The sequence below is a fragment of the Mercenaria mercenaria genome, chromosome 5, assembly GCF_021730395.1.
Source record: "Mercenaria mercenaria strain notata chromosome 5, MADL_Memer_1, whole genome shotgun sequence".
NCBI lineage: Eukaryota > Metazoa > Mollusca > Bivalvia > Venerida > Veneridae > Mercenaria > Mercenaria mercenaria.
In genome coordinates this window covers 85,476,948-85,504,883 of record NC_069365.1, presented here as the reverse complement: position 1 = coordinate 85,504,883, position 27,936 = coordinate 85,476,948, and the positions used below count along the sequence as shown (strand labels likewise).

The 27,936-nt window shown below is 35.4% G+C and overlaps 2 protein-coding genes across 2 annotated transcripts in view; one reads left to right on the top strand and one right to left on the bottom strand.

The window, feature by feature from the left end:
- Positions 1-27,914, bottom strand: LOC123557824 (protein YIPF5-like). The gene is made up of 4 exons (XM_053544741.1): positions 27,831-27,914; positions 2,896-3,006; positions 1,501-1,682; positions 1-163 (listed from the first exon to the last, which is right to left on the bottom strand). Exons 1-4 carry the CDS (start codon positions 27,912-27,914, stop codon positions 1-3), a joined length of 540 nt encoding a protein of 179 aa, XP_053400716.1.
- LOC123557823 (leucine-rich repeat-containing protein 24-like) overlaps positions 25,140-27,936 on the top strand; it is a 47,805-nt gene continuing 45,008 nt past the window's right edge. The window contains exon 1 of the mRNA XM_045349527.2: positions 25,140-25,288. The gene's annotated coding sequence lies outside the window, so the exon portion shown is untranslated. The remainder of the gene's footprint in view (positions 25,289-27,936) is intronic.

Here is a 27,936-nt window from a genome sequence, read left to right as displayed (position 1 = left end):
TCAGAAGACTGTAAGAAGGGCAAAAACTCCATACACCAGACAGCATGGGTATGCCACGAGTAATTGCTGATGGTCCATCTCTAGCGCCGACACAAACAACTTTGACGCTGATACACTACACCATAACACTGTTATAGCTGTTAGCACAATACCCACAAGACCTCTGTAAATGAGAAAAATAAGGTAATCATGGAGTAACTGCATAATAACTACACATCTATTATACAAGTACCTTAAAGTAAACATATACAGCTTCGGTGAAATCTTAATATACAGCTGTACATTCCATTTCTGTGGAATATTTTAACCCCAAAGGTTATTCTTAAGTTCACAATGCTCAACTGGAAGCTGCATTATGTCCAGTCATGGAACAAGCAAACAGAATTTTCTCAAATTCAATGACTTGAGCAAATGGTACAAAATTAGCTAAAGTAGTCCCTACCATAAAATATGAGATAAATGTTTCTTACACTGATTCTGTAATGGGATTGTTCACCAATTTATTTGAACTTCTGAAATGTTCTTTCACCGGAATTTTACACATGAATTTACATAGACTTTTTGGTATGCTTTTGCTAACAAATTAGTAAGACCAATTCAAAACTATTCCTGTAAAATGTCATGTAACCACACTTAGTGATTCAGGTTGGGTTTCAACAGCATTTCTAAACATGGAGCTGCATTCAATAAACGCTTGATGCCCCCGGTGGCATCCTTGTCGATACAAAGCAACCTAAGTCCAAAACGAGGTCAAGGTTAAACTGAGGTCAGGTGATGTTTGAAGATGAGGAATGGTCACAGGTTACATCTGTATTAGTATCAATTCATTCTTGTAAGAAGTATTGATGCTAGACGAAACGGTCCCATTTGGTTAACCAAGAGATGGCCCATATAAAACAACCTAAGTCCAAAATGAGGTCAAGGTCAAGGTCAAGCTGAGGTCAGGTGATGTCTGAAGATGAGGAATGGTCACAGGTTACATCTGCATTAGTATCAAGTCATTCTAGTAAGGGGTATTGATGCTAGACGAAACGGTCCCATTTAGTTAACCTCGTACGGATGGACGAGTGGACGGACAGGACGATCACTATATGCCTCCCGCATCAGTAGATGCCGGGGGCATAAAAATATTTCAGTTATGCAATGACAAAACAATGTTATCTAAACCACTGTGCCTGAATTCTGCACCAGTACTGACTTGTTCTCCTCAAGTTACTTCTTCATAACTCAGAGGCAGAGAATACTCTATAATATTAGCTAAGTTGGTAGAACACAAGAAGCATATACTGAGAAATCATTTTAGTGGAAATGAAATTTCGTAGTAGCTTTTTCATGGGGATTTAATTAACTTTGTTGATTTCATTTTGTGACGATAAATGGAATTTAAATTTTATCTGCTTCTAGGGATTTTTAGGTTTGTGAATTGACGTTATCATAAAACCATGAAGGAAAATTAGTCCCTCGCAAATAATAATAATTTCACAGTACACTCTGACTTACTGTAATGATAAAACAGCAGATGAAAAAGACAGGAACACCATCGGGAGTAAACAATATCCCAGCACGCTGATGATACATCCACTCGAAACTCCCGTCATAGACATCAGGTTCAGTAAGCAGTACATCGCCAAACAGCCAACCAGTCCGATACCATATATATAGCCGAAATGGAGCTTGCCAGACTGAAAATATAAACAACACCCTTTGAATCTTTTTTGTTCATCGTATTTTCTTATCAAATAAGCCTACCATAATTAAGGAGGTATATTTCTGTTAGTTTTTAAGATGACAAGCTAGATTTGCAAAAGGTACTTACTTTTTTGTATAATATTAAAGAGTTTATCCAAATTTCATCATTCTGTATTTTGAAAATATACATGATAATTCATTGGAGATAAAATTTTCAAAACAAGCTATTGAAAATATTAAAATAATCAACTTCAAACTAGTGTTGTAAACATACTATTTCTCATACATCAATTAAATATACCAAAAGGTTTCTACATACATTTTTTCGAGAATTATTATTTCGGAAAAAAAATAATCCTCTATATTCCCCATGTGAAAAATAATATGACTATTTAAAACTTCAGAACACACTCAGTTTTCTGATTAAGACATTATCCTTTTTAATTCTTTTTTACTGTATGTTCATAGGTCCCCAGTAATAGACTTATCACTTTATTTTAGGCTCAGACCAACCGCCTTCAGAAACCAGCCAGATGGCTATCTTATATGTAAGCTCTAAATGAAGCTTTAACTCACAATACAGAGTAACAAGTGGTTTGAAGTCTGCAGCTTAACCCTTATCATGCTGGACACAATTGATTCTGCCTTTGCCACCAGTATAGATCATGATCAGCCTGCACATATGTGCAGTCTGATCAAGATCTGCACTGTTCACCATTTAGTCAGTATATCTTCGTTAAGCACCCCTTTTAACAGTTAATGGCTCTGTCCAAATTGAAAGATGGAGAAGTTCATTATAGAAATGTAGCAGGGTAAGGGCTAAACCACTCAGATCCACTAAGAGTCCAGCCTTCAGCAGGGCTTGAACTTGTGAATCTAGTTCACTAACCACTCAGAGATAGAGGATTCAAACTACTCTGTTTCTTGTACAATATAAGGTATATAAGTCTTAATAATTTTGCTAAAAGAATTCCAAGATTATTCTCCCTTGTCAAATTAGTTTAGTTTTATAGTAGTTTAGTTCTCATGAAAGCTTGATGCTAATATAAAATCTCTCTCAAGTCTGCTTCTTGGAAAATCCAGTACTGGTCTAATGAGAAGGCTTAGTTATGACCCCAGTGAAGCTCAAACCCATAACCTCTGGGCTAGGTGGCCAACACTTTAACCACTAAACCATCGCTCCGTTTTCATATTATAATTACTTACCAGCATCAGGCTTCCACCAAATGCCAGACAGAAGACTAAAGGTCCAGCCAGGTCTGTGTCCTGCATGAGTTCATGTTGTGTCTGCTTCAGCGGGTTCAATACTGCCAGTGTCTGCGGAAAAACAGAGACATATGAGTAAATTTTGCTACGATCAAGAGAGGTAACTCTTGCTAAAAGTTTCTAACAATCTCTAGTGAAAAGTCTCCCTGTACTCCTACGTCTTTTTCCACTGAAATACTTCATCACTGACAATATCATGTTTTTTTCTTTGTTAGATTTTTAATCACATTTCAATAATAAGGTGAGCCGTGCCATGGGAAAATCAACATAGTGGGTTTGCGACCAGCATGGATCCAGACCAGCCTGCGCATCCGCGCAGTCTGGTCAGGATCCATGCTGTTCGCTTTCAAAGCTTATTGCAATTAGAGAAACTGTTAGCGAACAGTATGGATCCTGACCAGACTGCGTGGATGCGCAGGCTGGTCTGGATCCATGCTGGTCGCAAAGCCACTATGTTGGTTTTCCCATGGCACGGCTCAGGTAACTTTGCAACTTTCCTGTTTTAATGATGGAGAAAGACCCCAATGTGATCTAACTAACTGAACAAAAGCTGGCTGGACAGCTGCAAGCTAAGTGCAGTCTACATTTCTGTTATGTCATTTGAAAAAAACAGAAATGAAAAAAATTCAATTTATGCTCTTTAAGAATAAGTATTAGAATCATTGATCATTACAATGTCAAACAGCTAAATTTGGAATAAAACTGTTAAAATGGAAATAATTCCATATTATACTGTTCAATTTGCGAAGTTAGAAACATACGCATTGTTGCTTTCAAGCTTTATACTTGTTGGAAACATAAACTTAATTATAAGTATAAAGCAATTCAGATTTTTCAAAACATCTTTGTGAAATTTAATGCAAAATCTATAGATACCAATTAGAATAATTGGAAACCTCAATATAACAATTTTACCAGGCTCTAGAAATGACAGTAAACAGTCAACATGGCTTATAATTAGGTATTTTAAATGACAAGACTGAACAATTTCCTGCTGAGAAAAAGTTTTATTGAAACTGCAAGTTTAATTTTCCCCACCTGCTTAGTGTCATATATCATATAATATTATATTGAGGTACTTTATGATTTCAATCAAATTAAGAAAAAATTTAGAAATTGTTTCCATGGAAACATGATCTCATAATCAATATCGTTCTAAAACTAGAAAATCTGAAATTGGAAGGCAGATTATAATACTGCTCAACAGTATAACAGACTAAATCCCTATACCCATGTGAATCTCCCCCTGGGTTGAAATTTACAGTGTTAAATTGCCCAGTGGTGAAGATTTCCTTATAAAAACTGCAATTTTCCCTGGTTATCATCATAATACTAAGGCTGTTAAAATACGTTCACATCTCTTTAAGGAATGTTCCAGACCAACAAATTTGTTCCATAATTTCCCCGATAGCAAGACCATTTCATGTGAATTAAAAACTAGAGTCAAAGTCAAAAACGGCGTAAATATGTAAGAAATATGTGTTCATTAACAGCCCTCTTGCCTGGAAACAACAAATAATCATACTAATAAAATTAGCTGGGATTGCCATTTCTGGACCGTTACAGTTGCACGTCACACAGTGACCAAATAAGGAAGACCATCACATCATTTTTATGGTCAACAAATCCAATCCAATTTGCAACGCTATTAGTGGAATCCTTTTGGGCGGAAAATAAAAATGGGCAGATAATAAAAAGAATGAAATAAGTGGTTTCTCAGTTGATTGCAAAGATTGCTTCAAGATGGACAAGACTTTTAACTGCCATGAGGAATTACTTAAGTACAGTGTAGAACTTATAGGGCCATTTATGATACATGCAAGCACTAATGGATTTGAAAAGCACCAACTGTGACCACCTTGTGAATATTTTTTTTTCCTAAAAAAATCTTTCCAGTAATATGCAAGTCTGTTATCTACATCAAAATTCTGAGTTTGTTCAAATATCATTGTTTCTTTGAAAACATGATGTTGTTAAGCTTTGTAAATTTTTCTGCATGAAACATTTTGAAGTTGTATGCATTGTATGTCATTTTTTAAAACTCATAAGAATTCAATTAATATATCATTCTGATACCTATAACTTCATTTAATTGCGGTAATATCTGTATTACATATAACGCTTTAAACAATATACAGTGAAAACCGCTGTATAAGTGGATATCTCTGCAGGTCGAAAATTTAGTGAATTTCCTGACATTTAACAAGCGGAATTATTAGTGAATTCCCAATTTCTAAGTTGTGTAAAAACAGCACGTCGTAAGAATCACTAATTTTTCTGGCATAATAACTGCACATATCATTCTCTTATGGTAAAAACATGGATTATATCCATGTATTATAGAACTTTAAATTGCACAAATATGTACAGACAGACAGAGTACAGAAAAAAAAGAATTTAAGTAGCCGCTTGATTACAATGCACTAATTCTGCTGCATATGTAATGTACATAATTTATAATATTGTCGTATTTTATACTGGTGATTGAATAAATTTCTTCGATTATCATGTACCATGCTGAAGAAAAAAATTGCCAATTTTGTCAATTTGCGAATATGCTAATATTTCCATGTCACTCACTTAACCACTTATACAGAAGCTATCCTAAGGACTGGAGTCTACTAAAACTAAAAAAATGCTTTTGTAAAAAAGCGCATGTCTCCCCCAATGCAAAGTCCTATAGGCAAGAGGTCAATAGGGGTCAGGAGCGAAAGTCAAAGAGACACTGATGGTTGGCTGCAATAGGGGTCATCTACTCTGCATGTCCAATCATCCTATTAAGTTTCAACATTGTAGGTTAAGTGGTTCTCAAGTTATTTCCAAAAAATGATTTTACATGAACAGGCCACTGTGACCTTGACCTTTATTAGACTGACTCCAAAATCAATAGGGGTCATCTACTCTGCAGGTTCAATCATCCTATGAAGTTTCAACATTCTGGGTCAAGTGGTTCTCAAGTTATTGATCGGAACTGGTTATCAATGTTCAGGCCCCTGTGACCTTGACCTTTAACGGAGTGACCCCAAAAACAATAAGGGTCATTTACTCTGCATGAACAATCATCCTATGAAGTTTAAACATTCTGGGTCGAGAGGTTCTCAAGTTATTGATTGGAAATGGTTTTCCATGTTCAGGCCCCTGTGGCCTTGACCTTTAACAGAGTGACCCTAAAATTGTTAGGGTTCATCTAGTCTGCATGACCAATAATCCTATGAAGTTTCATCATTCTGGGTCAAGTGGTTCTCAAGTAACTGACCGGAAATGGTTTTCAATGTTCAGGCCCCTGTGACCTTGACCTTTCACAGAGTGACCCCAAAATCGTTAGGGGTCATCTACTCTTTATGATCAATCATCCTATTAAGTTTCAACATTCTGGGTCAAGTGGTTCTCAAGTTACTGACCGGAAATGGTTTTCAATGTTCAGGCCCCTGTGACCTTGACCTTTAATGGAGTGGCCCCAAAATCGATAGGGGTCATCTACTTTGCATGTACAATCATCCTATTTAGTTTCAACATTCTGGGTCAAGTGGTTCTCTAGTTATTGACCAGAAATGGTTTTCAACGTTCAGGCCCCTGTGACCTTGACCTTTGACAGAGTGACCCCAAAAACAATAGGGATTGTCTACTCTTTATGACCAATCATCCTATGAAGTTTCAACATTCTGAGTCATGTGGTTCTCTAGTTATTGATTGGAAATGGTTTTCAATGTTCAGGCCCCTGTGAACTTGACCTTTGACGGAGTGACCCCAAAATCAATATGGGTCATCTACTCTTCATGACCAATCATCCTATGAAGTTTCAACATTCTGGGTCAAGTGGTTCTCTAGTTATTGATCGGAAATGGTTTTCAATGTTCAGGCCCCTGTGACCTTGACCTTTGACGGAGTGACCCCAAAATCAATAGGGGTCATCTACTCTTCATGACCAATCATCCTATGAAGTTTCAACATTCTGGGTCAAGTGGTTCTCTAGTTATTGATCGGAAATGGTTTTCGATGTTCAGGCCCCTGTGACCTTGACCTTTGATGGAGTGACCCCAAAAACAATAGGGGTCGTCTACTCCAGCAGCCAGACAACCCTATGAAGTTTGAAGGTTCTAGGTCAAAAGGTTCTCCAGTTATTGCTCAGAAATGAAGTATGACGTACTGACGGACGGACGGACGGACAGGGCAAAAACAATATGTCTCCTGGGGGAGACATAAATATAAAAGATATATCTAAACACAGTTTTGCGAGTGTATAAGTTATAGACTGTGACACAAATTGTGACTGCACGTACTAAGGAAAGAAGTCTGAAGATGAGCAGTATGATGACCTGTGTTATGTTGCCCCCTGACTAATATTTGGCTGTGGCACGCCATTTTAATTGAAATCTGTCAGGCAGCACCTCTTTGAAATCTCAAATGCAGCTTTACAATGTTAATACAAACAAGAGTGCCAGACTGTCAATACACCCGGCTAAATATTCAGTTACATAATTCAAGGGCCATAATCCAAGAGTGCCTAGGGCGATTTCGCTGGTTATTGAACTTCGCTGAGATGTTATGCCAACAAATATTGTCAGCATGTTTGGTGAAGATAGGATGAAAACTCTTCGACTTAGAGAGCGGACAAGGCTAAATTCGCAGTTTTTTGAGTAATTCAAGGGCCATAATCCAAGAGTGCCTCAGGGGTGATTTCGCTGGTTATCGAACTTGGCCATGATATTACGCCCACAAACATTGTCACCAAGTTTGGTGAAGATTGGATGAAAACTGTTTGATTTAGAGAGAGGACAAGGCTAAATTCGCAGTTTTTCGAATATTCAAGGGCCATAATCCAAGAGTGCCTGGGGCGATTTCGCTGATTATTGAACATGGCCGAGATATTATGCCCGCAAACATTGTCAGCAAGTTTGGTAAAGACTGTATGAAATCTGTTTGACTTAGAGATGGGACAGGCTTTTGGACGCCATGGGTGTTCACATAATACGCCCCCTGTGAAAAAGGATCATGAACTTCATGAATTTATTCATGAATTTGTAAGAATTCATGAATTATTTCATGAATTATCAAAAAAGTTCATGAACTACAAGGAAAAGTTCATGAAATTAAATTCATGAAGTCCCAAGTTCAAGAATATTACTTTCATTTCATGAACTTGTAATTGTAGTTCATGAACATTTCAGAAAATCCATTAAATGATTTAGGAAATTCATGAACTTGAAAAATGAAATTCAGATAATGATTGAAATTGTGATTCAAGAACTACAGGGTTATGACCCTGTAATAAATGTTCTAGAACTAGTATTAAGTTCTTAAACATTCAAGAACTTCTGAAGAACTTAGAGAACTGTTCCTGAACCAACATAACAGTTCTTAGACTGTGATTCTAGAACAATGATAGTTCTTGAACATTGGTTCAAAAACTGCAAAATTTCAAGAACTTATAGAACTTTACCAGTTCCTGAACAGTTACTGTTGTCTAGACAAAGACTAAGAACCAAAATTGTTCATGAACACAGGTTCATTAAAAGTACTAAAATTCAAAACCTTTTTCTAATTCAGTGTAACCATTTCTTGAACCCAACTGTGAGTTTCTGAACTGTTCATTCATTTAACATAAAACTTAGGTTTATTACCTTTTACAATAAATGAATAAGTTCATGAACTTTTCATAAATGTTCAAGAACATTAAATTCATAATGTCACATGATCAGTTTCCATTATTTTGTTGCATGCTGGGAATTTTTTTGCACATGTGATTCAGCAATTTTGAGAAGTTTGTGCAGCAAATAAGAAGGAAATAATTATCATACTACAATTAGGATTGTTTAAAAGGAACATGAGTATACTGAAAATCAAATAAGTAATTATGGTGTTGTCATAAATCATTCATTTAAAAAAAAATAAAATCCTTTTAAAATGTCACAAGTTTTCACGACCCTGAAGCAAAGCTAGTACATGCATCTGAATTTCAATCTTGAGATTAAAGTAAATTATACATTGTTTAACTTAATGTTTTGTATTTTGTACAGCAATTGTTTACTTCTTATTATGCTCCCAATCCCACTCTAGTTTACTGTTTTACTCAACATGTCATTTGTCGAGGGTGGAAAATGTCATCAACACAGTGACTCAGCAGAGACTAAAAAAAAAAACAGTCTCTGGCCAGGCTAACTGAACAACACTTTGACCTACAGAATTTTTTCTTGTATCAAGCTCTACCAAAATTGTTAAAAGAATTCCATTACATGCAGATCTCTCAGGTTTCATAGTGTTACACTCCTACCAGGTTTCCTTGACTAGTTCATGAATAAGTTCATGAACTTTTCTTCTTCTTTAAAAAAAGTTCATGAATAAATATTCATGAAAATCAAAATTTATGTTTCATGAATTTCAATATTCATGAATTCATGAACTAGTTCATGAATTAAAATTCATGTATGATTTTTTAAATGTGTTCATGAATATCCAGTTCATGAATAAAAATGCATGAAAACCAAAATTCATGTTTCATGAATTTGTTCATGAGAATCAAAATTTATGTTTCATGAATTTCAATATTCATGAATTTGTTCATGAATAGATACTCATGAGAATCAAAATTTATGTTTCATGAATTTCAATATTCATGAACTTGTTCATGTATTATTTTAAATTCATGAACAAGTTCATGAATATCAAAATTCATGAAACATAAATTTTGACTCTCATGAATATTTATTCATGAACTATTTAATGAAGTTCATGAACCTTTTTCACAGGGGGCCCCGCTCTTTCAGAAACGGGCGTATAAAAATCTAGAAGTATTTGAGGTTAAACAATGTTTGAACATAAATAAAGACATTAATTTCATAAAAATAATTAACACTGTTGTGCTAGACATTGCTGCTGATTGCACTGCTGAATTTCTTCTATTTTAGGAGAATATTTCCCATGGGTGACCACTAGGTGACCATTTATTGCAGATTAACTTGTTCAGTTCTGACTGACCAATCAATATCTGTTAATGACAAAAGGAAACATGGTTTCCAGAAGATAACCACAAATGAACAGCAAAATGATTTGTTTTTTCTGAATTCTTGCCAATATTTGCTGCAGTTATGCGAAGTCATAAAAGTTACAAGTATTGTGCGTTTTATTCGACCTGGCGGGGCGGGCTTTTGCGATGGTCCACTGCATTATTGTGCAGGATATGTTGTACATATTACCAATCTAGGGTTGAATTTTAGTCTTTGGTTACAGAAGATTACAGTATTAAACAATTATATTGCTCTACCTATTTTGCATGTTTTTTGAGATTGTAACCAATTTATTTGCATTAAAGTCAGAGATTAACTCCGCCCTGCCAGGTCGAATAAAATGCACAATACTTAATACTTGCAACTTTTATACTAGAATATCCTGTGACCTTGACATCTGCATCACTCAAACTCCTAAGACAATATAAATCTTCTTGAAATATGCTTAAATTTGTGTCACACTCAGTGTACAGTTTGAAAGTCACAGATAAACCAGAGATCAAATAACCAAAAATATTATGAAAGTCCTTTGAGTCCCTGACCGGTCTTCCTGGAGTAGTACTTTGAGTCATCTGTTAAGTTTGATGCTGTGATACTTTTTTGACCTCAGTCTATGGTGTGGGAGGAGATGAACAAACAATTAGCGGATGGACTGTTGAGATAACACCATAAAATAAGAAAGCCTCCTGTAGGTTTAAAACTGGCATAAAAAATGGCCAAAGTAATTTTTCAATCTTGTCTCTTAAATCAAAAGATTGTTGTAACTCTTAAATTAAAGTAATGCTACTTTCTTAAAATATCTCACCATACACTTGCAAATTCAGTTAATCATCAAATAAGTCTGCATGCAATTATTTTAAAATGCTTTTGACTGAAGATAATAATTCAATATTGATTTATCATTAGGAAATATCAGGAGACATGTGTTATGTAATCTGATCATTAAAATCATCTTTTAATTGAAGTTTTACAATCCCTTGATTATATTTGATCAGTATCAAAGACTGGAGAAAATGACTTTAAACTAGACCATGCTTTTGTAGAAAAGCGCATGTCTCCCTCAGTGCATATAGTAGTAATAGGCAAGAAGTCAATAGGGGACAAGAGCAGAAGTCAATGAGAAATTGATGGTTGCCAGGCTGCAATAGGGATCATCTACTTGGCATGTCCAATCATCCACAAGTTTCAACATCAAGAGTTATATATCAATTCTGAAAGTCCAATCATCCTATGAAGTTTGAAGGTTCTAGGTCAAATGGTTCTCAAGTTACTAATTGGAAACTTGTTTCCATGTTCTGGTCCCTTTGACTTTGACCTTTGATCAAGTGACCAAATAATCAATAGTGATCACCTACTTTACATGTCCTGCAATTGTCCTAAAAGTATCAAATTTCAACATTCTGGGTCATGGTTCTCAAGTTATTGATCAGAAAGGTTTTCCATGTTCAGGCCCCTGAAGCCCTATGAAGACTGAAGGTTCTAGGTCAAATGGTTCTCCAGTTCTTGATTGAAAAATGAAATGTGAGAGATGGATGGCCCCTGTGACCTTTACCTTTGATGGAGTGACCCCAAAAACAAAAGGGTCATCTAATCTGTAAGTCCTATCACCCTATGAAGTTTGAAGGTTCTACTGGTCAAACGGTGTTCTGGCCCATGTAAACTTGACCTTAAATAGAGTGTCCCCAAAATCAATAGGGGTCATCATTCTACTCTGCATGTCCAATCATCCTATGAAGTTTTAACATACTGGGTCAAATGGTTCTCAAGCTATTTATTGGAAATTGTTTTCCATGTTCAGGCCTCTGTGACCTTGACCTTTAATAGAATGACACCAAAATCAATAGGGGTCATCTACTGTGCATGTCCAATCATCCTTTGGAGTTTCAACATTCTGGGACAAGTGGTTCTCAAGTTATTGATTGGAAATGGTTTTCCATGTTCAGGCCCCTGTGACCTTGACCTTTGAAGGAGTGACCCCAAAAACAATAGGAGTCGTCTACTCTATAAGCCCTGCCATCCTATGAAGTCTGAAGGTTCTAGGTCAAATGGTTCTCCAGTTATTGATCGGAAATGAAGTGTGATGGACGGACGGCCTGCCTACCTGCCTGATGGACAGGGCAAAAACAATATGTCTCCCCCACTATAAATACTATATATTACTTACTGCCTTTATTTCTGGAAAACATAACTACTCTTTGTTAAGGTAGAGGACATAACTGAAATTTTCAGAAGTAAGACTGGATATTTGATTTAACTTTATACACTATTATCTTATTATTAACATGTTAGTCCCTCTCAGTTTTGGGTTGTCATGCTGGTTTCCTTATTTGGAACATTGCAAATCTGTAAGTAATTTAAATATTCTTGCATTCCAGTTACTTCAAACAGATTCTAAACTTATTTTGTTACCATGGCATGTGTAGTGAAAATCAGGTGGCCATCCAGGATTCTTTTAAGTTTAGCACTGTGATTCACATTTTGTTTGGAGATTTTTTCTGTGAAATGCTAATAAATTTAGGCTTTTAGTCATGCTAAGATAAGAAGATGAATTATGACAAGCTTCAAAATCACTCATTTTTGACAGAAATGTGGCTATTTATGGTCATCCCCAATCTGACTAAAGTACATCTCCTATTACGCTACGCATAGGATCTGACAACGAGCTATTGATGGCCTCGTTCTGACAGCCCTCCCGCTAGCCAATCAAAAGCTAACTTACAACATTCTGCAAGCTTTAAAAAGCCTTGGTTTTTGATATCAACAATTTTTATGTCGAAAGATATCAGATAGGCGGTTAGCTCAGTCGGTAGAGCACTTGCTCTGTAAGCGAGAGGTCCGGGGTTCGAGCCCTGGATTAACTGCAAATTTTTCTTACTCTGACATTCGAACAAGTTGTCTGATTGGTTCAAACAAAAATAGATTTGCGAAAATAAAAATAGCAATATTGGAAATCCAAAATATACAGAAGACGAATGTGAATGGGTCGTTCTCAGATCTTCGTTTAGAAGATCAAGTACTTTAGTCAGATTGGGTCATCCCATAATCCAAAACATTACTGCTGTCAATTTTTGTCCAATGCATCCAGAATGCATTCAGTACATGACCTCTAGCAGTGCTATATAACCCTGGAGTTTCATGCCTAAAGCGATTATTTTAATTAGCAATCGTCAAAAGAAAAGACAAAATGCTATAAATGCAAGCTATGCACGAGTGACCCTTTAATCCCTTATATTTGTTGTTGAGCGGAAATTAAAACCCCACATTACGCTTGGGGATAGCAAGAATTCTGATCTATAGCAGGAGATTAGAAGCTGAGCTCCCATTATGACTCATTGGAAGTTCTAAGGCAGTTCCTACCAGCCAATTCTGGACAATTTCCTAATGGCTAAATTAGGTTATATTGTACTAAAATCTTATTAAAGAACTAATAACTCATCTGGAGTGCAACAAGAGACAAATGCCACCATGTGTCATGGAGAATTCCATGTTTTATGAGTTTAAATGTCAGAGTCTTTAGTAAACATGAAATGCGAAGGATTGAAGTTTACATCAATTTCAGGTGAAATTTATCATTGCTGTTAATTTCTAAATGGGATATACAAAAATATTCAGGTTATAGACAACTTTTGCAGTGACCAACAATGCCATGACTTGAATAAATTCTGTATAACAGAACAGTATCATCTGACCTAAGACACAGCCATACAGTTACATAATGAACAAACCTTGCAAGTCCAAGAACTAAAACATTTGAGGGGCCTCTGTGGCCTAGTGGTTAAGGTCGCTCAACTTCAAATCACTTGCCTCTCATCGTTATGGGTTCAAGCCTCACTCAGAGCATTGAATTTTTCATGTGAGGAAGCCATCCAGCTGGCTTACGGAAGGTCGGTGGTTTTACCCAGGTGCCCGCGTGTGATGAAATAATGCACGCACGGGCACCTGCGCTCTTCTTCCATCATCAAAGCTGGAAAGTCGCCATAAGACCTATAATTGTGTCGGTGCCCTTTTAAACAAAAAAACGACAACAGACAAGAGGGCCAAGATGGCCCTAGGTCGCTCACCTGAGAAACACACCATAACACACCATAATCTGACCTAGTGATTTCATGGAAAAAAATATTCTGACCAATTATCATTAAAATTGGAGCAAAAACCTTGAGTATAAATAAGTATTTTCTTTGATTTGACCCAGTGACCTACTTTTTGATCCAAGATGACCCATATATAAATTTGACCAACATTTCATCAAGGCAATCATTCTGACTTAATTTCAGGAAGAACAATCGGAAAATGTAGCCTCTATTGCATACACAATGTTTTTCTTTGATTTGACCTAGTGACCTAATTTTGACCCCAGATGACCCATATTCAAACTTGACCTAGATTTCGTCAAGGCAATCATTCTGACAAAATTTCATGTAGATCAATTGAAAAATACAGCCTCTATGGCATACACAAGGTTTTTTCTTAGATTTGACCTAGTGACCTTCTTTTTAACCCCAGATGACCCATTTTCAAATTCAACCTAGATTTCATTAAGGTTATTATTTTGACTTAATTTCAGGAAGATCAATTGAAAATACAGCCTCTATCGCGTACACAAGCTTTTTCTTTGATTTGACCTAGTGACCTAGTTTTTGACCCCAGATGACCCGTTTTCATATTCGGCCTAGATTTCATCAAGATAATCATTCTGACCAAAATTCACGAAGATTAATTGAAAAATACAGCCTCTATCACATACACAGGCTTTTTCTTTGATTTGACCTAGTGACCTAGTTTTTGACCCCAGATGACCCATTTTCGAACTCGGCCTAGATTTCATCAAGATAATCATTCTGACCAAAATTCATGAAGATTAATTGAAAAATACAGCCTCTATCGCACACACAAGCTTTTTCTTTGATTTGATCTTGTGACCTAGTTTTTGACCTCAGATGACCTGTTTTCGAACTCGGCCTAGATTTCATCAAGATAGTCATTCTGACCAAAATTCATGAAGATTAATTGAAAAATACAGCCTCTATCGCATACAAAAGCTTTTTCTTTGATTTGACCTAGTGACCTAGTTTTTGACCTCAGATGACCCATTTTCGAACTCGGCCTAGATTTCATCAAGATAATCATTCTGACCAAAATTCATGAAGATTAATTGAAAAATACAGCCTCTATCGCATACACAAGCTTTTTCTTTGATTTGACCTAGTGACCTAGTTTTTGACCCCAGATGACCCATTTTCGAACCTGGCCTAGATTTTATCAAGATAATCATTCTGACCAAAATTCCTGAAGATTAATTGAAAAATACAGCCTCTATCGCATACACAAGCTTTTTCTTTGATTTGACCTAGTGACCTATTTTTTGACCCCAGATAACCTGTTTTCGAACTCGGCCTAGATTTCATCAAGATAATCATCCTGACCAAAATTCATGAAGATTAATTGAAAAATACAGCCTCTATCGCATACACAAGCTTTTTCTTTGATTTGACCTAGTGACCTAGTTTTTGACCCCAGATGACCCATTTTCGAACTCGGCCTAGATTTCATCAAGATAATCATTCTGACCAATATTCATGAAGATTAATTGTAAAATACAGCCTCTATCGCATACACAAGCTTTTTCTTTGATTTGACCTAGTGACCTAGTTTTTGACCCCAGATGACCCATTTTCGAACTCGGCCTAGATTTCATCAAGATAATCATTCTGACCAAAATTCATGAAGATTAATTGTAAAACACAGCCTCTATCGCATACACAAGCTTTTTCTTTGATTTGACCTAGTGACCTAGTTTTTGACCCCAGATGACCCATTTTCGAACTCGGCCTAGATTTTATCAAGGAGATCATTCTGACCAAATTTCATGAAGATCAGTTGAAAAATACAGCCTCTATCGCATACACAAGCTAAATGTTGACAGACAGACGACAGACAGACGACAGACAGACGACAGACGACGGACGCCGGACATCGAGCGATCAGAAAAACTCACCTGAGCATTGCTCAGGTGAGCTAAAAACAAAAAAACATTTGATTCATTAGAAGACATTTCATTAAAGGGAGGTAATTATCACTCCTGTCTTCCCAAATGGTGATCATGATCTGCTAATTCCAATATTACAGGAACAAATTTGCATCTGATTATTACTGGTAACTGGCTGTCCATTCATTATCAACTGACCACTGGGAATGGACAATGACCCTGGGGACCAAACAGTTGCATGTATAATTAATTGGCCTGTCAATATACTGTCTTGGCAAGAATTAATTCAATTAGTAGTATTGAATCAAATACATGCATAAATCATTTACACCATTGTCAGAATAACTAAATCATTCATTAACATGTTTTCTGGCTTAATGCACATTAAAATAATGTTAATAATTCACATCAAAGCCGTAATTAATGCACTTTGCATTGTTCATTTCCATTTATGGCAAGTGCATGCATAGCAGTTGCCTTTTATAGACTATATATAATGAACATAAAACAATTTTTATACATGAATACTATGTGAATTTATTAAATAAGAATCTCTTGTATCATGTTTGTATTGCCGACATGACCTGAATTCTTATATATTTAATATTTCATTTTGTTTGTATGGTATAAAGAATCTTCTATAAAATTCTTTTGTTGAATCATTATTATTTATTAGGACTAGTTTTCTTTTCTTTTTTCATATATTGTGTCAAATGACAAATGAAACTAAACTTTGCAAAATTAAAAGTTCTTAAGTACTGGACACCGGCCTTCAAGCTTTTAAATGACTCCATGCAATCTGCAATACTGTTCAAAAAAAAAAAATCCATTTCAGTTTAAAGAACCATGAAATTTTATGCTCCACAAGATTCAACAATATCATTGCCTGTCAAACTAATGTCATAGACATCACTGTATTTGCTTTTTGAAATTAAATTATTCATAATTAAGTACCTCAACTACAAAACTTCATTCAGACTTTCAAACAGCAGGAATGGGTATTTAAAAGATATTCATTAAATGGTTGACATTTGCTATTTATACTGTAGTTTCATTAATTGTTCAGTTCAGTGCTCTGTTTGTGTCTTATGAAAGCCAAACATTTTGAGGATCAAGCAATATTTGTTCAGCCACTATAATGTTTGACAGTCTCTAAAATCTATTTGATTTTGGCTCCATTGTGTTGACTTGCAGGCTACATCAAAAGCATTCTGTTTAAAAAAATGTCAGAGTGTCCTTTAAAGGGAATCAACCTCTGCTATTTAAATGCATAATCATGCAGTTGGTGGTTTACTAATATGGGTCAAGGTCACCTAATTATGTAATGTATAGATTAGTAGCCATTCATAAATTACTAAAGGTAGTGGACCGGTAATGCCACCAAGTAATTTCTATTTGGTTGCGTATTCTTATTTAATACGTACTTCAGACAAATATATAGCTCAGAAAATGCCGGAATCAGAGAATAATGTAATTTGCTGATAGTCACCATGGGTCTGCCACCTTAACAAATATTTGATTAACGTTACACTTAAACTTTTTCTTTGCTTTTGGTCCATTTTTTAAAACATCAACAGAAGTGTTCTTTGATTTCGTATAAATAACTGACAATTTCCTGGCAAAAATATGAGGTGCAGGACAAATGACAATTGTCTTCTGTCAATTCAGGACAGAGTGAACATGCAGTTACCCCACTGGAAACCAAAGTTTAAAGACCAATTCTAGCATTCATAGCCTTAAAATGCTATGTACCAGGGGAGCAATCTGAGCAGGTACCTGAATTAAATGGCAGTAGTAAATCTCCATATAATAAATGCAGACTGAAAGTGAATTATCTTATCATATTTTTTCACAAGGATCTTTTATCATTGATTTTGCTGTTAATCTCTACCCTGGTAGACAGCTAAAAGCCCTACACTGACAGAGGTCAGATCTGATTACCTTTCTCTTTGACAGGAACAAGATGTTGGTACAAAGGTATAAAAGACTCAAGCAAACCAAGCCAAGTAGGCTGCACAGTGCACACCAAATGGTAACTATATGTAGTAGTAAAGTAAAGGTAAATTGACAACTATTATGTCCAGGTTTAAGGTAAGACTAAGTTAGAAAAAAAATCTGTTGTTAATATGTATCCTGACAGGGACAATAAAAACCTTTAACATTGAAGGAGGTCCTGATATATCAGATCTGATTATACTTATCTTTTGACAGGAACAGTATGTTGGTATACTGGAATAAAAGTACCAAAAGATTGTACCTGGGCACAAATAAATATATATATAACTTAATAACCTTCTGTAAAGCCTACAAGACCTCTGCATCTGTATGTAGTTGGTAGAAGAAAATGCAGCAAGTATTATTTTTCTTTAATTAATCATGATATAATGATTTGGCTTCAAAATTTAGTCAGTTGCTGTGGGCCTGAAATGTTTTTATTTTTCCCTTCTTGCTTTGGCTGTTTGGTATATTATTTTCTTACTTATATCTGGTTCTGATTCATGAGATTATTTAAACAGCATAATATGAGCCGTGCCATGGGAAAACCAACATTGTGGGTGTGCGACCAGCATGGATCCAGACCAGCCTGCGCATCCGCGCAGTCTGGTCAGGCTCCATGCTGTTCGCTTTTAAAGCCTACTGGAACTGGAGAAACTGTTAGCGAACAGCATGGATCCTGACCAGACTGCGCGGATGCGCAGGCTGGTCTGGATCCATGCTGGTCGCAAAGCCACTATGTTGGTTTTCCCATGGCACGGCTCATATATCTATGAAATGCCTTTCTTTAGTTAAGAATATTCTCTTAGTTCAATCTTGTGTTTAATGGACAACTTTTTGCATATTATAATAAACCTAAATTGTGTCACCTCCATTTTGATAGAATTTACAGACACCTTGTGGTCAAGTTATGATATTTAAAATTATAATGGTACACTGAAATTGTCAATTTAAGGTATCAAAAGACTATCTGCATTTGAATCAATATTGACATAACACTTAAGGACCATAATTTGCTACAATTTGTCACATTTTGAACCAAAGGCAAAAAGTTCAGACATCTTAAACAGCTAGAGGAAGCATCAGTTAGAGGATCTTCAATGCAAATTGCTATAAATTCTGCATAAATGCCATCTGTCTGTGTATTTCATTGTGGTTCAAATTTCAAGACAATATTGCTAAAGAGAATGCACTCTAAAATGTCCTCACTATTCCCAGTCCTGCATGCTAATACAAAAATGTAGTAGAAGTTGAAATTTTCTTCTTGAAACCACATAAAATAATGTCAGTTTTTTTCTGTTTTTCCTTTCACTTTTCAGTTTTGCTACAATGAAACTTAGAGGTCCATGTCCTTATTTTCAACTTCTATATGTCATCCTGGCAGTCTTGTATTCTGATGGTGTCATCCGCTCTTTTATATTGTTTTTGATAGTATCTTAAGCTAGCTGATCAGTATTTGAAGCACCCTGTTCGCTAATATTTCTACTTTGTCCATTAACTTTGTTGGTAGCTAATATTTAATAGTGCACATCAGCTTTTGTTGTATGCTAAATGCCTGGACCCCTTGGATTCTATTCTTACTTTAAAGTTCAACCCAGAATGGATCTAATCATTTCTAGACACAGATTTGTTATAAACATTACAATTCCTTTGAAATCAGTTATCAGATATCACTTAAAACTTGTGAAAGCCATTCACTTGCTTTTGTCACAATAGGAACTTTTCAAGCATTTTTTGAACAAAATGCCACTATCTCAAGTTAAATCAATGTGTCAACCAACTTCTGATGCAGCCTTAAAAATATTCTAAATTTTATTATTATTTATTATTTATTTCATATATTATTTTATTATTTATCTATTTTTACTTGACCTGTGTGATAACCATTACTCTTCTTCTATGTGACATTTTCAACTTCCAATCCATTCAAAATACAAGAGACCCAAACAAATGCAACAATATCTATTGAATATGACAGTGTCCATTTTGTGAGAATTTTACAGATGTTTTTGGGCAATTATTAATCATGATACTGAGAAACATTTAGTACACTGAAATGATCAATTTAAGGTATCAAAAGAATATCTGTATCTGAATCAATATTGACCAAACACTTAAGGCTGTAATTTGCCACAATTTGTCATATTTCAAACCACAGGTAAAAAGGTCAGTAATCTTCACCTGCTATAGAAGATCTGTCAGATAGACCATGCATCTTCAAACTGCAATAAATCCTGCATATTTAATACCATCTGCAAACTCCTGTATTGCTCACACTCAAAGTACATGATAAAATGCCAACAACATTGAAAGAATTATACCATTTAATATGTCCTTATGAGTCCTATGATGTCAATAGTACATTGTGGGTATATAAGAGTTTTTATCATTGAACATATCAAAAACAAAAACTTCTTTCATTTCATTTTTCAGCTTTGCTTAAATGAAACTAAATGTTTGTATTTGGACTTATCTGGTTAAATCATTACAAATCTCTTCAAACCCAGGTGCTTGCTATTTGCAATATGGTATATACTTTGCAAGCATCTTTTAAAAACACTTTAGTTATCTCAGTTTATTTGATCAAGTTAAAACAATGTGTCAAGCACCTTTCTTAACAGCCCTTCCATAATCTGACCATTGATAACCATTTGGCATGTTCTAATCTCTGGCCTGGCCTGGCCCGGCCCGGCCTGGCCTGGCCCGATGAGCCCAATTTTCGACTGGGCCGGGCCAGGCCAGGCCAGGCCAGGCCATAGATTTCAATTTCGTAAAAGGTGAAAGCGATTTCTATAGCATCTTTAAAATCTGCCTTTTGAGCTTATTAATTGAGGAATAAGTTTGGATATTTCAGACATTATATAAATACATTTTGAATTCCCACTCTGTAAAATTATACACCTGGGAATAAGCCTGTAGCTAACATAACTATTAAGTCTAATTTAAAGGTGATGCCTGATTACTTGTTATGACAATTATCAGAAGATCTCAACCTCAATTGACTCTTGACTGGTGGCTTGGTTTTCCCCCAATTGAATAACCTAACTAATTATTACTATTGTGTCTATTGAGGATTATTTAGTATTGTCCGAAATTATTGAACTAGCACTCAAGAATATTCCGTATGCTTTCGTAAATAAAGTTTCGGAGCCCAAACATAAATAAAAATATAAATATTGAAAACCAAATAAAATATAAACATTTCTTTACCGCTAGTCCGTACATGCAGATATAGTTGTGCTGACAAAACGTTCAGCTACCAATCTCGGGACTGCGAGTCCGAGACACCTGTTTGACCATTTTCATTATCATTTTCTTTTAAATTTCATCTGTAAACTTAGAATGCAGGAAAATTGTCACTTATCGTAATTTATTGAAAGAAATACACATTATTCAACATTCTTCTACATACAAGTTATTACCATAAAATGTTGTAAGAATAAAAACAGTATCGATAAAATTACATTATATTGATTTAATGAAAGCAATCTGAATTGAAATCAAACCCACGGTAACATGCGTGAAAGTCGCAGAATTTATCACTACGCCACTGTGCCATTGGTAAACTATCTATGTTATTTTGGTCAATTTAGATATTTTCATGTTACAAATATGGTGTAAAATAAAGAAAACGACAGAGAATATTGGCGAAGATTAATGAGTGGCACCTGTCAATACTAACGGGCAACAACTTTCAATTTCTAAAATATATGCTATCTCCGTTCTAGGATCTGGGATAGTATGATACGGGGAAGCGATAAATAAATTTTGTAGTTTAGGTTATACACATACTGAATATTTTTATAAAAATGTTTTTATATTGACCTAAATATGTGAAAAAAAATCCTACAAAGTTTTGTGAAACAGGCTCAAGAGCATCTTTTAGCGTTAAATATATCACTTAGAAATAACATAAACACAATGCACCATTATTTTGTGTGCAAGAAAAATATCAATAATCTAAAATGCCAACACCCTGACAATGAGTTAGAGGTCCCACAATGAATATTATTTTTATTACTCTTCCATGAATTGAACATCAGCGTAATTAAACCAAACATACATTAAAAGTTCAACTGAACAGTTAAGAGGTCAGCTAAGGATAGTAGGGACACAACCTGTAATTACAATTCCCAAAGATGCATTCACTGCATACACATATTCAGTTATATTGCAGCAGGTAAACTTATCAATGAAATTAGCGATTAGTTTTAAAAACAAGTGTTAAAGTTGACTTTAAATAATTTGATCACAGACAAAATGGGTAGTTATCATTTAGTTACATCATTTTCTTCAGTGCAAATCTGTATTTCAAATAAGATGAATGACGGCTAATTAATGATTCCCCAGAGGACTGGTTTCTCATTTTGTTTGACCTGCAGTAAGTAAACAATAAAGGTTAATACTGCCTGCTACTGTAATTGTATATTTAGATTTTATGTCATTCATTTTCTCTATGTACAATAAAATCTGGCCTGGCCTGGCCCGGCCCAGTCGAAAATTGGGCTCATCGGGCCAGGCCAGGCCAGGCCAGGCCGGGCCAGGCCAGGCCAGAGAATAGAACATGCCTAACCATTTACCTTCTTCTTCAATGTTACATTATTTCCTCAATTTGATTCAAATATCAAATACTTTCTGTAATAATGTAATTGTCTATATTATGTGAAGTGTCCATTTTGTTTGAGAATTTGTCAGATATTTTGTGATCAAATTATTATATTTAGAACCATAATGGTCAGTAATGTACATTGAAATGGTCACTTAAGGTATCAAAGGAATACCTGTATCTGAATAAATATTGACCAAACACTTCTGACTATAATTTGCCACAATTTGGCAGTTTTTGAACTTCTGATAATTTTGAACCTGTAGTAAGAATTAATGTTAAGAAATCTTTAGAAACTGGAAGAAGTTCATCAGTAGGAATATCTTCAATGTAAACTGCAATCAATTCTGTATCAATGGCATCTGTCTCTGCAAATTTCATTCAGGTTAAAGTTTCATGACCCTGTTGTCAAAGACACCAAAGACATAAAATCAATGATTTAATACATCAATATGAGCCCTGTCAAACTCAACTCTTGCCAGTACAAAATGTACAAAACACACAGGAGAGTTTGACTTAAAAAAAGCATCCAAAGCAATCTTATGTTTCTTTCTTGAAACAAAACAAACAATTGAGCCGTGCCATGAGAAAACCAACATAGTGGGTTTGCGACCAGCATGGATCCAGACCAGCCTGCGCATCCGCGCAGTCTGGTCAGGATCCATGCTGTTCGCTAACAGTTTCTCCAATTCCAATAGGCTTTAAAAGCGAACAGAATGGATCCTGACCAGACTGCGCGGATGCGCAGGCTGGTCTGGATCCATGCTGGTCGCAAACCCACTATGTTGGTTTTCTCATGGCACGGCTCAATTAGTTTACAATATTAACTGTAGTACACTCTGGACTTAATTCAATCCTAATAATTCATGACTTAGTAATATGGGGGTTACAGTCCTGGGGGGACAAAAAACTGCATTACGATATACACAATATCTACAGTACAGCAACCATTCTAGGATCAGCCAGATTCCCTAAATTACAGCATAAATGTCAAAAAAGAGCGGTCAAAGTAGTCCAGTGATAACACTGTCTGACTACGAAACCAGGGGTCGTGAGTTCGAGCCCACACTTCTACAAGTAAAAACTACTAACATTGGGATAAGAGTCCTGTGTAAGGGTACTTTACACCTGGCATGCTAATCTCTAAGAACCAGGGAAGCTTCTGGAATTTGAGCGTCACTATATATCCTCCCACTAACATTACTAACAGTGGGTTACAGGTGGCGACTATAAATAAACTTATTTACAAACAATGTCAACCTGTCGCTTAATTGTAGAGTTTCAATGTTTTTACCCTAACAAACAAGATGACAACAACAACAAAAAATCAAATTCAATACATTTTAACATTAATGCCATCCTTTAAAAATCCAGTGACAATGTACATGGAAAGCAATCATTATTTCATGTTAGCTGTTACACACTGAGGGAAACAGACAATAAAGACATCATTCCATTTCAGGAAGACTTTAATAGGAATTTTAATGCGCCCCTGAAGGATTACTTGGCAGAAAGTCAACATGTTTTACTGCGACAACAATGCATTATTTATCAGGACACAAACAGTAGCATCAACAGCAACACTCACATTGACAACACTTCCCTATTTGAAAGAATGTTTAGCTGTTTCACTTAGGACAGTGGATGGGGGTGGGGTGTGCGGAGTTGCAGCAGAATCATTGATCTATAGTCTGTTATTAATTTATTTTCTGAATTATTGCATTCTGTGGTCCTAAAGAATATTCCTGTAACTTACTAGACTAAAACTTTTTCCTTTTCAAAAGAAGACGAGTGACTTGTATGGTGATTGACAACATTATGTTGGTCATTACTGAAAAGAGACCAGTTGGTGAGCTGCCAGATAGTTAAATAATCATGTCACTGGTTGCCAACCTGCCTGGTGTCTGCATGGCATCAAAAAATAGGAATCTGCATTGTCAGGATGTAAAGCTCAAAGTCTTTTGGTGTCTCATAAACCCTTCATTAATGGTAACACTACTGTATGATAATTAAATTAACAAAAACTTTACTTTTAATTTTTGAAATCTTCTATGAATTATTCAGTTAACAGTACTGATCTTTATCTTTCAGTTATTGAAGTATCAGTATAATTATGAGCCGCACCATGAGAAAACCAACAAAGTGCCTTTAAGCGACCTGAGCATGGATCCAGATCAGCATGCGCATACGCGCAGTCTGGTCATGATCCATGCTGTTCCTTTCAAAGCCTATTGCAATTAGAGAAACTTTTAATGAACACAGATCCATGCTGGTCGCAAATGCACTTATAATGTTGGTTATTCTCATGGTGCATCTCATATTGTTTAAATTTTGTAACCCTTATGAAATAAAACATTAAACTAGATTAAGAAAATTTGAAATAAGCTTGTAAGCATAAAATATACATATTTCCGAGGGATAATTCATAGATAATATTTCTAGAACCTTTAAGATGCTTTAGATATTAAGACACTTTCGTAGGTTTACAGGAACTCCTTATACGGAAGCAAGAAGTCACATGACTGGGTCAGCATTTATATTGTCGGATCAATAATTTCTGTGTCTAGTTGTAGTAGCGTGAATCCGATAGTCACATTTCATGGTCAGTTTACTCTATAATACGTCTTCAGTCGAAAATTCATTCATCAGGAGGGTTATTGGAAGAAAGGTGAAATTCTGTTAATGGTTTATTCTAGACGATATAAATTTTGGATTTTGGAATTAAAACTGGCACATTCAAAGGTAAAGTACAGTAATAAAGATGGTTTACATGGCAAATTTGATTCCTTTTACAGACTTTTCTCAATAATCAATGATAGCTTTGTGACTTCTAAAGTACCAACTGCAGAGCTGTCTATATACAATGCTATCAGGTAGCAAACATTTAGAATAATGGTTCCAGGAAATTCCTGATATTTACAGATGATGACATTATAGGAAATTTTAAAGGATTGTAAAAGACAAAGGTAAATCTACACCTACACAATCAGTTGACTTTAAGGAACCTTAAATAATGCTTGGTTATTTACTCAAAATGACCTTGAAATGTTCTCTTGAAATCCCTTTTCTCTTCAGCTAATCACCTTTGTGTAAGAGATGATGGCTCAGACTATGGCACATGTATTTTATCAACGACGTAAACTGATGATGCAGCTATAATGTCCTTGGTTTTAGTTTTGAAGGACTGTATAAATGACAGTAAAACAATAACTAAAAGCTTAACCATGATGTATAGAGTAAAGTTAAATTTGGTACTGCCTTTGAGACTCTGCTTGTAGTCATCTCAGTACAGTATTTCCTAGAAAAACAGTTTCAGTAATTTCCAGTAAAAGGGATCCTTTTTCTGTCAGTTCAGAATGTCACAAAGGAGGAAATTACTGATAGCTGCAGAGCAGGGAGTTATGCTACTAAGGTATAAATCGCTTTGTAATAGCTGTATGAATTTAAATAAATTATACAAATAACTGATTTAATTTACTTTTGACATAAATACATTGACTAATGTTATGTACAGTTGGAGAAACCTAAAATTTCCTATATGATTTACTTTATAATATCACTAACAGTGTGCCCAATCACGTGATCGCGCTACGTCATTTTGAGCTCGAAAGTGAAAGTGGAAAGGTAAACAAAAATTATAAATCATGGCGTAAGTTTTTTTATTCAATATACTGTGTTAATATCATGATTCGAAACATATTTGAAAGTACTACCCCAGGTACTATGATTTCCCCACCAAAACCTTCTTGTTTTAACGCTATTCCTGTTCAACCACTTCACTGCAAGTTACTTGAACAGGGATAGCGTTAAAACGAGAAGGTTTTGGTGGGGAAACTGTACGACAGGGTGTAGCACTTTCAAGTAGGTTTCGAATCATGTGCACGACATATCTGATACAATATAAGATATAAATAGTAAGATGGAATATTATTTGAATGACAATAATTAATTTATTATTCAATTACAGTCAAACTTTTGCCTCAGTTTAAAATCATCATAATTAATACTCTAAAATCTCTTTTTATCATATATTCACTATGAATAACTTGAAATAACTTAAATATCATCAACAATATATTTCTAAATACCTTGGTCTTATTTTTAACTGAAGGAAAATGTATAATAACCAAATCACAATTTTAATCAAAGTACGTTTTTTTCCTACAATATAATAGCATATTTTGTCAAATGTTTTGCAACGAAATTGAATTTAACCATGTTTATGCCTTTAAAGTTAAAATTTCTGAAGTTTGTATTATGCAAACACTTTGAAAATCAAAACACAGGCTTACGTCGTATCACTATAATGGTCATAAATGGTCTTATAGGAGATTTGTGAAGTACCAACTGATTGAGATAAAAAAAGCACATTACAAGATTATAGAGATTTAAGGCCCAGAACAAACAAACTTCTAAATCATGGGCTCAAGGGCTAAGCATATACTTTTTTCAGTCCCCTGTAAGTCATATACGGTCTTATGGAGATTTGTAAAGTACCAATTACTGATTGAGGTAAAATGCACATTACAAGACTTTTTCATTTCTTGCCGAAAGGACTGCATGGAGTCTCCAGTGATTTTACACATACCAACAAAGAAAAGTATTTGGCACATGTGAGATGGCTCGATCTCATGCTGTTAATGAGAACTTAATACGAGGGATGATCAATAATTACATAGACTGCCTCTATATATCTTTAATAGTATAAGACATGCATTAATAAAAATACATCAACAGAAACGTCGTTCTATCCTCTACTACGTCTGTAAATATCAAAAATGTCTGTCTCTCCTACATCAAATGACGGAGACTTGAAGATGTACACTATCGCTGTTCTACGACGTCCCCTATCCTGGTGTGCACGGGAACATTGTAAACAACTGTGCCTTGGTCTCTTGCTCTCTCAGATATAGCCAGGTCTCATCAGTCATGATGACGTAGTTCAGAAAGTCACTGTTTTGTCTGATGCACCGCAGAAACTTCTTTGACTCCTTCACGTGCCTGTCTCTCTCTAAGTCGGTCAGGATGCGTGGCATCCAGCGTGTGCACCTGCAAATACATGTACTTCAGCTATCAGAATAGTAAAATATAATTTTGTGATTTTGAAAATGATAAAAATAACTGCTTGCGGTTTCCTAACTTGGGACAATTTATAACATTTTAGTGTTCATCACAATAATTTGCAGTAATTTGAACATTCCTCCATCCAATATTAAAGTGCTATTATACTACTGTATATTACTATAAATATCATTGTACAAGAGAAGTGAATACTGCTAAATACCTTTCGCATGTTTAATTTGGTGGTCAGAATGCTGTGTGCAGTTCCATTGACATTGGCAGCCTCTGACAGCTCCCGTATGGTCATTCTACAGTCTGCTTTCAGCTTT